Source organism: Pan paniscus, chromosome 7 (genome assembly GCF_029289425.2).
Source record: "Pan paniscus chromosome 7, NHGRI_mPanPan1-v2.0_pri, whole genome shotgun sequence".
NCBI classification, from domain to species: domain Eukaryota; kingdom Metazoa; phylum Chordata; class Mammalia; order Primates; family Hominidae; genus Pan; species Pan paniscus.
In genome coordinates, this window is record NC_073256.2 from 114,098,761 (window position 1) to 114,112,866 (window position 14,106).

The 14,106-nt window shown below is 37.2% G+C and overlaps 1 protein-coding gene across 10 annotated transcripts in view; it reads left to right on the plus strand.

The window, feature by feature from the left end:
* CPQ (carboxypeptidase Q) overlaps positions 1-14,106 on the plus strand; it is a 625,632-nt gene that overhangs the window by 127,571 nt on the left and 483,955 nt on the right. For all 10 annotated transcript variants that reach the window (XR_004673002.3, XM_003821683.5, XM_034966385.3 and 7 more), the window contains exon 2: positions 11,197-11,662. Coding sequence is in view for 9 of the 10 variants with exons in the window: in XM_003821683.5 (XP_003821731.2) it covers positions 11,230-11,662 (433 nt within the window). In the remaining variant the exon portion in view is untranslated. The remainder of the gene's footprint in view (positions 1-11,196; positions 11,663-14,106) is intronic.

Consider the following 14,106-nt stretch of genomic DNA (forward strand, 5'->3'; position numbering starts at 1 on the left):
ATACCTGAGACTGGGTAATTTACAAAGAACAGAAATTTGTTTTCTCACAGTTCTGGAGTCTGGGAAGTTTAAGATCAAGGCACCAGCATTCGGTGTCTGATGAGGGCTGCTTTCAGCCTCTAGGATGGCACCCTGTGGCTGCATCCTTTGGAGGGGATGAATCCTACATCCTCACACATGGAAGGGACAGAAGAGCAAGAGAGTGCTTCCTTCAACTTCTAGCCTTTTTATAAGGCTGTTAATCCCAGGCATGAGGACAAAGCCCTCATGACTTAATTATCTCCCAAAGGCCACACCTCTTAATACTGTTGCAGGGGATTACATTTCAACATGGGCCAGGCATGATGGCTCAGACCTCTAATCACAGCACTTTGGGAGGCCGAGGTGGGCAGATCACCTGAGGTCAGGAGTTCGAGACCAGCCTTGCCAACATGGTAAAATCCCATCTCTACTAAAAATAGAAAAATTAGCCGGGCACAGTGGTGCATGCCTGTAATCCCAGCTACTCAGGAGACTGAGACAGGGGAATTGCTTGAACCCAGGAGGCAGAGATTGCAGTGACCCAAGACTGTGCCATTGCACTCCAGCCTGGGTGACAGAGCGAGACTCAGTCTCAAAAAAAAAACAAAAAAAAAAAACAAAAACATGAATTTTGGAGGGGACACCATCTCAAACCATAGCAAAATTCATAACCATAATACTGAACAGTAAATAGTGGGGAAACAGATGTTTTAAGCCAAGGTGTCCTTTGATCTGGGCTTAAGATAAATCTGGTGGCAATGTGGAAGATGAGTTGGAAAGGGACCTCTGTTTAAGGCAGTGAGATGTGTGCAGAAATGTGTCACATGAGTGATAATGAGGTTGTGAGCTAGGGAAGTGATGGTAAGAGTGAAGAGGAGGGAAGTTAGTCAAGAAAGAATTTGAAGGCAGAATTACAGGCAGGGTTTGGCAAGTGTTCACCTGTTCTTCCTGAGGGAAAAAGAAGAATCCGAAAAAACCCCACAGTCATTTCTAACTTATTGACTAGGGTGGGGAATAAAGGGAGAGCAAGTTTGGAAAGGAAGATTCTCAGTTTGGTGTTGGATATTTAGAATTTCAAGTACTTTGGGAAATCTAGGTGGACCATACATGAGGTCCTAAACACAGCATAGTCATAGGCCTTGCTTATGGTGTTAAGTAGTGTAAACAATATATTTAATTATGGATCCCCAAGAAGCACTTAAAAGTAGTTTATAAGTTGGAAATGTATTCAGATACATGGCACAGAAAATCTGACTAAGTGGCTAAAAGAAGTAGAGTTTATTTTTCTCATATACAGGAAAGTTGGTGATGCTGGTATTGGTTCAACTGCTCAGTGATGGCAAGACCAGTTCTCTGGGACTTGCCATCATGGTTATAAATAGCTGATGCAGCTCTAGAAACATAACCACTTTCTTGTCAGGTGCTTCTGTTTGGGTCTGTTTGGGTAGAACTGGGTCACGAGGCCTCCTCTGGCTGGAAGGTTGGCTGGAAGAGCGGGAAGAAAACTGTTGAATTCACTTAAATACATACTTTCCCATCCTATTAGACACAATTCCTCTTTTTTAAAAACAAATAATTTGTAATGCCTTCTTTATTATCCTGAAATAAACATCATAGACAATCTGCTTGTGTACATTTTTAAATAAATATATTATCCTAACTGTAATATAAAGGAACAATTAAAGGAAAATAATTTATAATTATTTCAAAATGTGAATTCTAAGGCATGACTGCACTAGAAGACATAATGAAGAAGTCAGATTCTTGCACGGTGAATGTGACAGCAACATATGCAGGTGATACAAGGGTATGGTAATGGTGTTTCCAGTACCACAGGCAGCATATTCATTTGTGTTTTACTTAAAAGATGACCAATTTTGGGTCAAGTTCTGCACAAAACACAGCATAGTCTTCTCTTGATATACAAGATAGTTGTTTCTTGAAAGAGTCAACTTGCATGAAAACTGTGCAACAACAATTTTGTATTCGTATACACAATAGAGTTACATTCAAGGCCAAGGTAATAGGTTTTTCACATTTAGAAAGCTATTTGGAATGTAGGAGAGTTCTTAGTACACAGATTGTCCCCCACATAGCTGTCTGTCTAGTGTCCCCGGCCTCTGCCAACTAGTTACCAGTAGAATCTCCATACCACGGTGACAAGTAAAAGTGCTCCCCCCACATATTCAAAATGGCCCCTAGGGGCAGCATCATCCATATTAAAAACAACTGGCTTAGATTAATGGAACTGGACACTTTGTACTCCAAACAAAATGGTGGTTGGTTAGCAAGGAAAAGGGGGAATGGATATTGAATAGGGAATTAAGTGTCTACCAATAGTAGGAACTGGGTTTTCCTTATGTTTGTATCTTTTCCCAAATTCTTGCAGAATTCCTTGCATATAGTGAGTTCTCAATAAGCTTTCCTGAATGACTGAATAAATAACTGGAATGTAAGCTATGGGAAATGGAAACCCAGTATTATGTGAGCTTTGAATAAAGGCAAAAATCTTCCTTAAGATACTTAAAGGGCTAACTACCGTAAATCCAGGAATATTGTCAGAAGTTGGGAAGTGAACTTTGGTGTGCCAGTGTCTGTGCTAGGATTTAGCACTTCTGGACTTTCTGTCTATTACACATTCTAGACTGAAGACTGAGGGTTAAATTTATATCAGTGAATCCTGTTCAGGAATGGAGGGCTTAGGGGAAATATTTAAGTTTTCATGTAAGTAGTATAGAAGAAAAAGTAACTGTCACAATAAAAGATCAATAAATCTCAGGCTTTAAATCTTAGTCCCTCTGTCTTTTAGCACATTCTCTTTCCACTGTGTTCTTTTCCACTTCTGTTTGTCTATTCGCTCTGGCATTTTTATCATAGCCTGAGACATTTTTGAATGATAATTTTTAGGAGAAATATTTAGAAACAGAATCAAAGGGCTTTCTTTTGTTTCCTCGAAATATAAACCTATTATTAGAATATAATTCACAGTATGAGAAATGTAGGTTTTGCTTGAGTTTGCTTCCAGATTTAAGTAGAAAAGAAAGAAAATGACATTATAAAGAATTTTATCTCTTTTTTTGTGAAAAAGATAATCTGTAACTATGGATTGTGAAGACAATATATGAAAAGCAAATCTTTTTCAAACAGTGCTCCAAAGTTGCCTTTGAATATATAACTTCTGAATTCAAAAGCATGATACAGCATGGGTTTTTAAAAAAATAGTTGTTTAACATTTTGAAGGGTATAACATTTGATAATTCCATACTTTGAATTCAAGTGAAGGAACAATAACTTCAACCTTTTGTTTATAAGAATAAGGAACACTAAAAAATGTTGTGTAGTTTAAGTTTAGACATTTCAAATAGTCCTATAATTGCTTGAGAGAGCAGTAGAGTTTTTTTTTCAATTAGTTTATTAGTATTTCAGGGATTTTAAATGGAAGAAAATCTTGAGTGTCTTTGTAAATGAATTGCATCTTTTATAGGCACAGATGTTTTTCGCAGCATTATTTTCATCCCCATGGCTGCTTTACAATATGTGGCCTATGGAGAAAATGACAAGTAGGTATATGATGAGTAGGGGAAAATGGTGGAAGGTACAGCAGCAATAGGAAGGAAGTATTCCCCAAGGTTTGCCTGAAAACATCTACTTTGTGAAGCTCCAACATTTATGGAGCAAAATGCCCTAGAGTGCTGCAACAGGAGACACAACTTACCACCCCTCATACGGAAGGATGGGAGGGAGAAATGGAAGGGGAAAGGGAAGGAGGGAGAATTCCTGTGATCTTCACTACCCGCTGTCTCCTTAGCACAGAGAATTCATCCATTGCCACATCACCACAAGGACAACATATGAAGTTCCTCAAAATTTCCAAATAAGCCATTACTTATTACCTATACGGTTATTCCCTAAAAGTTTCACACTGAAGTAAACAAGTGTTTTTGGTCATTTCATGCCAACAAACTGATGGCCCTTGATCATCATCCTTTGAACTGACTCCAGGTCTAGAATGAATTTTCCTATGTATGGTGACCCTAAGTCTGTGTCTTAGAAAATATATATATATATATATATATATATATATATATATTTTTTTTTTTTTTTCCTGGACTCACTGCAAACTCTGCCTCCCTGGTTCACACCATTCTCCTGCCTCAGCCTTCCGAGTAGCTGGGACTACAGGTGCCCGCCACCACGCCCAGCTAATTTTTTGTATTTTTAGTAGAGACAGGGTTTCACCGTGTTAGCCAGGATGGTCTCGGTATCCTGACTTTGTGATCCGCATGCCTTGGCCTCCCAAAGTGCTGGGATTACAGGCGTGAGCCACCATGCCCGGCCAGGAAAGAACTTTTTAAGGTTGCCCTTGAATACCGGTCTTGATTAAGTTTTATTCTGTCTATATATTTCATTATTTTAATTTTATAATACATTTCTATTTCTTGCTTAGAATTTATAAATTATATATCAGATTATGATTTCTATGTTTTAAAAATACCTATTATATCTTATGCTGGTTTTCTTAAGTGGAATGTGATATATTAATATCTTGTTCCATTTTTGTTACTTCTCCAAATATAGACGATTAGTAATATTATTTTCTACTATTTATTAATGAAAAACTACCTTAGTTGGCCTAATGTAACTATCTAAAAACAATAATAATAAAATTCTGTAGTGCTGTTAGAGAGATATATGATTATGCATTCCAGCCAGGAATTACATCAGTAATTTTTAGATTATATTCCAGGGAAAACCAGGTTTTGAGTCAACTACCACCTATTTATTGTTCACTTATGTTGAAGGTTCTAGGTGATTTCTCATATAGCTCATTGTTTTGTGCCTTCGATCTTAGTAAATCTTCTAAAGTGCTACCGATATACTCAGGGAAAACTAACTTTGTTAAAAGAATATCTTTTAAATTAACCTACTTTTAAAAATAAGCATTATTATGTTTGTGGAATTTGAAAATACAGTCTAGTTAAGGTATTTAGAATAACACTCAGTTTCTGTTTTAAAGTGATTATATCATTTTAGTATCAAAATTAATTTAATTGACCATATAAGGAGACATTAAGTATTATTATAAAAATGGCATGTTATGGCAAAGTGTGGTGGCTCACGCCTGTAATCCCAGCACTTTGGGAGGCTGATGGGGGTGGATCACAAGGTCAGGAGATCGAGATCAGCCTGGCCAATATGGTGAAACCCTGTCTCTACTGAAAATACAAAAATTAGCTGAGCATGGTGACAGGCACCTGTAATCTCAGCTTCTCGGGAGGCATAGGCAGGAGAATTGCTTGAAACCAGAAGGTGGAGATTGCAGTGAGCCGAGATTGTGCCATTGCACTCCAGCCTGAACAAGAGTAAAACTCCATCTCCAAAAAAAAAAAAAAAAACAAAGGCATGTTATTTATTAATACGAGTGACATACATGCAAAAGGATGTCTGACTTAGGCAATGTTATTTTCTGGACATATTTTTTAACTAGACTGTGACCTAAGTTCTGGTGGTCCCTCTAGAAAGGGTACCATTCCCTCTTCTCTGCCTGCTGAGCCATTTCCTAAGACTGTCTTCAGATGTTATGTCTTCTCTAGAGCTTTTCAGCATTCCTTTTATTCTTTTTTTTGTTCTCATGGTACTCTATGCATGAGAATGTTTGAGTATATATATATTATTACAGTTATTTGCCTCTTAGACTGCGTTTGGGTATTCCTCATTGAGTTTCTATTTCGTGTAAATGCATATGGTTTCCTATAAAAAACACAATTTATAATCCTCCAGGAAGTCTGTGTAAGTCAGTCAGTCAAATTACCTGGTTGATTATAGTTTCAGGTTTATCTGCTGCCTGGGAATCAAAACACAGGTCTTGATTAACTTTCTATAAAGCAAGGATATGGACTAGGGATCACTAAGCTCTCCTATATCTCTACAATGGTGTCATTATATGATTCTAATCCATCACTAGAAATGTATTGTGAAATAGTTAATTAATGTTTGCAGAATGCTTAGAGAACTTTTAATGAGAAGTAGATATTTGTGGTTAGTGCTAATGAATAGATGTCTTATGAACCTTTTTTTTGCACCAACAATACATTGGAAAAATGTACTTTCAAGAATAAATTGCAATCTGGTGAAATTTTTTTATTAGTTAACAAAATTTAGCTTTTAAAAACAAGTATCAGTATAGTGGCTTTAGTGGCTTTAGAAACCAGGACCCTATGCATGTAAATAGTTGTAATAAAAAGGGAAGCAGCAGCAGTGTATAGTTTTCATAATTTTTCAAAATAGTTTAAATATGATAGCAACTTTTTACTCTTACAGCTTAGTTGTGAAGGAGGCAAGGCCAGTACTCTTATACTCTGGGAAGCTAAGACCTAGAGAGTTTAAATGCTCATTTATTTCTTAAATAAAAATGTATTGAGTGCCTATATTTGAGTATAACAATTGAAGGTGCAGTGGTGAATAATTTACCCTACTTGACTTTGATAGTAAGGGAGACAGGTTTATAAACAAACATATTAGCTGATAGCATAGTTAATTATGGTAGAAACACAGAAGATGGTGCAAATAACTCTGGGGTGTTGTTTAGTGAGCCTTTACAGAAAAGGTAGTTTTTAAAGCATTTTCATTAAAGAGTAAGTGGAGGCATTTGCCAGATGAAGGGGAGGAGGTGAGGAGAAGGGTCTTTCAATAAAAGAGAATGAACATACGTAAAGACCCAGAGTTATGAAAGAGCCTGTGCGTTTGAAGAACAGCGTGAAGTTCAATGCAGCTAGAGCAATATTGTCCAATATAAATATGAACACAAATGTGCAATTTAAATTTTTCTAATAGCCATAGTACAAAGTAAAAAGAGACAGGTAAAATCAATAATAACACATTTTATTTAACCCAATTTATCTGAAATATTTATTTATTTTTCAACTTAAGTCATTAAAATCAAATCAGGTGAATATTTTACACTTACAAAACATTTCAATTTGTCTTCCTTCCTTTCTTTCTTCTCTTTTCTTTCTTTCTTTTTCTTTACTTTTTTTTTTTTTTAGGGACTGGATCTTGCTATATTGCCCAGGCTGGTCTTCCTGCCTCAGTCTCCCAAAGTGCTGGGATTACAGGCATGAGCCACTGCCCTCAGCCTAAGACATCTCAGTTTGGACTCAACACATTTCAAGGGCTCAAAATATAGAAGCTTAGCAATGCATGTATATGTATGTGTGTGTCGGAGAGAGAAAGAGAATGAGAATGAAAATCTGTGTGCTCTAGAGGGGGAGGAGGTTAGATAAGGTTGAAGTAGTTGTTGGAGTCATATTTTTAAAGGCTCTGCATGCTGGCTTATTTTAGAATTTTTTCTTATAATTTAGTAGTTTATGATTGTGCTTCTCATATTATCTGTGGTGAAGGAACAATTTTGAAAATTTTGAATTTGTTATAGACTAATGCTTTCACAAAATAATAATAAATTAGAAAGGTGAAAGTAAAAAGACATACAAAGAGAAGCACCATTTTTTAATCATTAAAGTTGACAAGATGTTGTCTTAGTCTATTTTGTGCTGCTATAATGGAATACCATGGACTGGATAGTTTATAACTAACAGAAATTAATTGGTTTACAATTCTAGAGCCTAGAAAGTCCAAGATTGAGGGGCCACATCTGGTGAGGGCCTTTTAGCTGCATCAAAACTTTGCAAAAGGCATCACATAGTGGAAGGGCAAGAGAGGGAGAGAGAAAAAGCAAGAGGGGGTAAACTCACTCCCATGATAAATAACCCATTCCCTCAATAAAGGCATTTGTCCATTCACGAGGGCAAATCCATCATGATCTAAACATCTCTTAAAGGTCCTACCTTCCAAGACCATTACAAAGGCAATTAAATTTCAACATAAATTTGGAGGGACAAAAGTTAAACCCATAGTATTCCTCCCATCATGTTTTTCTTACATACAAAACACATTTATTTCATCCCAATAGCTCCAAAGTCTTAATTCCTTCCAGCACCAACTCAAAAGTCCGAAGTCTTGTCTAAATCAGATATGGGTGAGACATAACACAATTCATTCTGAGGCAAATTCCCCTCTAGCTGTGAGCCTGTGAAATTATACAAGTTATCTATTTCCACAATACAATGGTGGGACAGGTATAGGATAGACATTCCCATTCCAAAATGGATAAATAGGCAAGGAAGGGGTAACTGGTTCCAAGTAAGTCCAAAACCCAATGGGGACAACAACAGTAAATCTTAAGCCTCAGAAATAATTTTCTTTGACTCCATGCTGCCCTGCTTCCTGGACACACTAGGGAAGGGGTTGAGCCCCCAAGGACTTGGAGAGCCTTGCACCTATGGCTTTGCTGGAAGGTTGGAGTCTTATGCTTACAGCTCTCCCGGGCTGGCTTTGTGTGCTGGTATCTACAGTTCAGGAGTCTCAGGTGTGGTTCTGCCCCTGCAGCTTCACTAGACATTGCTTTAGTGGGGACTGTTTGTGGCAGCTCTGCTCCTGCAGCAGATTTCTACCTGGATCCCCAGGCTGTCTGATACATTCTTTAAAATCTAGGTGAAGGTAGCCATGCCTCCACAGCTTGTGAACTCTGTGTGCCTGCAGAATTGGCACCGTGTGGATACCACCAGGACTTACTGCTTGTGCACTCAGGAGCAGAGGCCTTAGCTGCACATGTGCCTGCTCAAGCTATGGCTGGAGCAGCTTAAGGGCACTGCACCAGAATGTGGGGAACAGACATTTGGGCAGGTGAGGTGCAGGGCAGTGAATTCTGAGGTCCCCTGGGTGCCTCTTTGGAAACTTTGCCCTCAAGATTCTAGCTTGCCTCAGAGATCCCTGAAGTGCCTTTGGGGTCATTTTCTTATTGTCTTGATGAATAGCACCTGGCTCTTTACTATCCATACAAACCTTTCTAGCAAATGGTTGTGTGGCCACATCTTTTGTTTGCACTCCTAAGCACACATTTTTAGTCTTTACATGGCCAGGCTGTGAATTTTCATAATTTTTATGTTCTATTTCCCCTTAAATTATAAATACTGTCTTTAAATTATTTCTTTCCTCTCACATTCTATTATACACATTTAAAAGAAGCCACACAGCTCCTTCAGTATTTTGCTTAGATATTTCTTCCATCAGATATTCTAGTTTATCACTCTTAAATTCTGCCTTCTGTTAAAGCCCTCAGGCATGGACACACTTTAGCCAAGTTTTTTGCCACTTAATAACAAGGATAGCCTTTACTACAGTTTCCAATACGTTGTTCTTCATTTCCATCTGAGACCTCATCAGAATTGCCTGTACTGTCCATATTTCTGTCAGCATTCTGGTCATGAATCTCTAAGAATCACTCAAGTAATCTCTAAGAAGTTCCAGACTTTCTCTCTTGCTCATCTGCTCTTCTGAGCCCTTCCCAGAATTGCCCTTAATACTGCATTCATTGTAATCTAGGCTTTTCCTAGGCTGCTCTTCCAAATTCTTCCGGCCTCTCCCCATTACCCAATTTCAAAGCTGCTTTCACATTTTTCAGGTATTTGTTATAACAACCCACCTCTCTGGTACCAATTTTTGTCTTAGTTGTGTGTGTGTGTGTGTGTGTGTGTGTGCACGCGTGCTGCTTTAACAGAATACCACAAACAGAGTAATTTATAAAGAATGAAAATTTATTGGCTCGTGGTTCTGCAGGCTAAACAGTCCAAGATTGAGGGACCACATCTGGTGAGGGTCTTCTTGCCAAGTCATAACATGGCAGAAGGCATCGCACAGAAGAAGGGCAAAGAGGGGATGAGAGAGATCAAAGGAGACACAAACCCCTTCCTGCAATAAACATTAGTTTATTCATAAAGGTGGAGCCCTCATGTCCTGAATACCTTTTGAAAGTCCAACCTTATAATACCGTCACAAGCGCAATTGCATTTCAACATGAGTTTTGAAGGGGGCAAACATTCAAACAATAGCAGACATACAGTTTATTAAAAAGTGTCTAAACCAGTGCTATCCAATAGAACTTTCTGTCATGATAGGAATGTTCTGTCTGTGCTGCTTAATATAATAGCCACTAGCCACACGTATCTATTGAGTACTTGAAATGTGGCTAGTGTGACTGAGAAAATAAATCTTTAGTTTAATTTAATTTTAGTTAATTTAAATTGAAGTGACCATATGAGACAATTGATTACTATATTGGACAGCATTGAATACATTTACTCATAATCTCTGTATTTACCTATTGTGCATTAGTAAAAAACAGTTTGTGGACTGGTATGGCCCACAAACCATGCTTTGAGTAGCACTGTTTAAAGCATGGACTCTAGAGCTAGAAAGCCTTTGTGTATCTTTGGCAAACTGCTTAATCTCTTGGTGCCTCAGTTTCCTCATTTGTAAAATAAAGGTAATAATAAACTACCTTATAGAGTTGTTGTGAGGATTAAATGCATTAATGAATGTAGCATACTTAGTACAAGGTCTGACACACAGCATGCACTATATAAATGCTTCCTGTTATTGTTATTATTATTTGTATTATGTAGGTGGTGGATATCAAACAGTTAAATGGTAACAAAGCCCAGTCTTTTTATTAATTCTCTGCTTTTTGCAGTAGCTTAGACTTTTTCCTTTTAAAAACATACCACAGTTTGTGGCATCTAGTGGCTTCCAATAAATAGCTTTTGAACATAAGCATAAAGTACTTTTCAAGCACAGATGAAGCAATTATTGTTCTGAAGGGGGGGTTGGTAAAATTATCAAAAACAGATGACAGCTGAGAAGGCCTCAGTGGAGGAGTCTGACAGGCAAAGAGGAGAGAACACACCTGGTGGAGGGAGCAAGGACACCCATTTGGATTATACTCTATTTAGGAGACTATACAGCAGGTAACACTGACTTAGCCCTATCACTGCTACCACCACTTCTTTCTCTCCTTCCCAGCTCTTTTCTTGATTTATCCTTTTAGCATATTTTAAACAGGATTAATAGGTAACACGTGATTCTACAGTTTTAAGGGAGGTCAATCGTTGCCTCTTTACTTGTTCATTCCTCGGAGTAACAGTGCCTGAATTTGATGGTGGATGTTGGGCAGTGGTTGGGAAGGGAAGGGGAATGCTGCTTGAAAAGCAATCCCTGGGTTATGGGCAGATAGCTGTGAGATTCTTTTCCCCTAAAACATAATGTTTCTTATTTATGTAGATTATCTTAACAAGAAAACCAACTGGAAAAAAAATGAAATTCCTTATCTTCGCATTTTTTGGTGGTGTTCACCTTTTATCCCTGTGCTCTGGGAAAGCTATATACAAGAATGGCATCTGTAAGAGGACTTTTGAAGAAATAAAAGAAGAAATAGCCAGCTATGGAGATGTTGCTAAAGCAATCATCAACCTAGCTGTTTATGGTAAAGCCCAGAACAGATCCTATGAGCGATTGGCACTTCTGGTTGATACTGTTGGACCCAGACTGAGTGGCTCCAAGAACCTAGAAAAAGCCATCCAAATTATGTACCAAAACCTGCAGCAAGATGGGCTGGAGAATGTTCACCTGGAGCCAGTGAGAATACCCCACTGGGAGAGGGGAGAAGAATCAGCTGTGATGCTGGAGCCAAGAATTCATAAGATAGCCATCCTGGGTCTTGGCAGCAGCATTGGGACTCCTCCAGAAGGTATTGTTTGTCTTTTCAGTTTGATTTGTATTTTATAAAACTAATGTCCCTTGGTGTAATTGAGTACAATATGCATGATTCATATTATAATCTGGATAATTTCCTATTCCATTGGCTTAATGAGTTCTCTACCCTTTTTCATCCTCCCATTTTTTACTTCTGTTTCTTTTGTGAAAGGTAACTGATCATGTTGGATCGCTTTTTAAATGCAGAATCTCTAGCTACTGGTCCATGATACTTACCAGCCCTATTACTTTGTAATTGCTATCTAGTTAAACATTAGCATCGTTCTATAGATAATTGAAATATACATAAACAGGATACAAAAACGATGTCTTCTTCCAAGTGGCCTCAGTGTGAATAATTTTTTAGAATTAATGAAATAGAGAATAGAACTTTGCACTCTGAATTGATTTAATTATTTTTATAGAACTGAGGCTTCTCCTGCAAGGAATTATCCAAGGTTGAATTCTACCTTTACTTATAAGCACCCTGGATCAGCTTTATCAGATAATATACAGTAAATGCCTAGATCAGGGATGTATAGCCAGTCATCAGGGAGCTATCAGTTAGCCTTGAATATATCCATGGGCTAATTTCCGGTGGCAGAAGAACAAGTTTCTATTCTTTTGACTTTTTTGAATGCCAAGAGAAAGGCCTAGTGAAGAAGTACATTGCCAGTTTAAAACATTATTTATTGAGATATAATTCACATACTATGATGTTCACGCATTTAGAATGTACAAGCGATTTTTAATATATTCACAGAGTTGTGCAGCCACCACAATCTAATTATAGAACATGTTCATCACCACAAAAAGAAACTCTGTGACTATTAGCTGTCATTCTCCAGTCTACCTATATCCCAGCTCTAGGAAATCACTAATCTGCTTTCTGTCTTTATGGATTTGCTTATTCTGGGCATTTTACATGAATGGAATAATAAATTATGTGATCTTTCATGAATGCTTTTTTTCATGTAGCATACTGTTTTCCAGGTTCATCTATGTTGTCACATGTTTCAGTATTTCATTCTTTTTATTGCTCAATAATATTCCATTTTATGGATGTACCACATTTTTATTTATCCATGCATCAGTTGATGGACATTGAGATTGTTTTCACCTTTTAGATATTATGAATAGTGCTGCTATGAACATTCATGCACAAGTTTTTCATGTGAACATTTGTTTTCATTTCTCTTGGGCATATACCAAGAAGTAGAATTGCTGGGTCATATACCAGCTCTATGTTTAACTTTATGAGGTATTGCCAAACTGTTTTCTGAAGTGGCTGCACAGTTTTATGTACCCACTGACAATGTATTATAATTTTTCCATATGCTTGCCAACACTTGTTATTATCTGTCTTCTTGGTTATAGCTATTCTAGTGGGTGTGGAGTGGTATCTCATTGTGGTTTTGATTTGCATTTCCCTAATGACAAGTGATGTTGAGCATCCTTCCATGTTCTCACTTGCCATTTGTTTATCTTCTTTGGAGAAATGTGTATCCAAATTCATTGCCCGGTTTTTAATCGGACTATGAGATTTTTATTATAGAGTTTTAAAAGCTTTTTTAATGTATCGTATATACAAGTCCCTTTTCATATATTTGATTTACTAATGTTCTCTCCCATTCTGAGGACTGTCTTTTCTTTTTTTTGACGGCAATATTTGCTACAGAAATATTTAATTTTTGATTAGTCCAACTAATTTATTTTATTTCTTTTCTTGCCTGTGCTTTTGGTGTCATATCAAACCATTGCCTACACCATGGTCACAAACATTTACTACTACTACTGTAATGTATCTAGGTATGTATATCTTTACTCTCATCTCATATTTTCTTCTAAGAATTTTATGGCTGCCATTCTTACATTTATATCTGTGAATTAATTGTGTTAATTTTTGTATATGGTATAAGATAAGGCTTCAGCTTTCTTCTTTTGAATGTGGTCATTCAGTTGTCTCAGCCTCATTTGTTGAAAAGACTATTCTTTCTCCTTTAATTCGGTGCATTACATTAATTGATTTTCAGATGTTAAACAAACCTTGCATTACTAGGATAAACCCCACTTGATTACAATACATAATCTTTTTTATATGGTGCTGAATTCAGTTTGGTGGTATTTTGCTTAATATTTTGCATTTACATCCATAGGGATATTGGCTTGTAGTTTCATTTTCTTATAATGTCTTTTTTTTTTTTTTTGTATTAGAGTAAGACTGGCCTCATGAAATCAGTGGCAAAGTGTCACCTCACCTTCCATTCTTTGGAAGAGATTACAACTGACTGCTATTAATTCTTTAAATTTCTGGTAGAATTCACCAGTGAAGCAATCTCATTCACGCTTTTCTTTGTGGGAAGATTTTTAATTACTAATTCAGTTTCTTTACTTGTCTAATCAGATTTTCAGTTTCTTCTTGAGTCAGTTTTAGTAGTT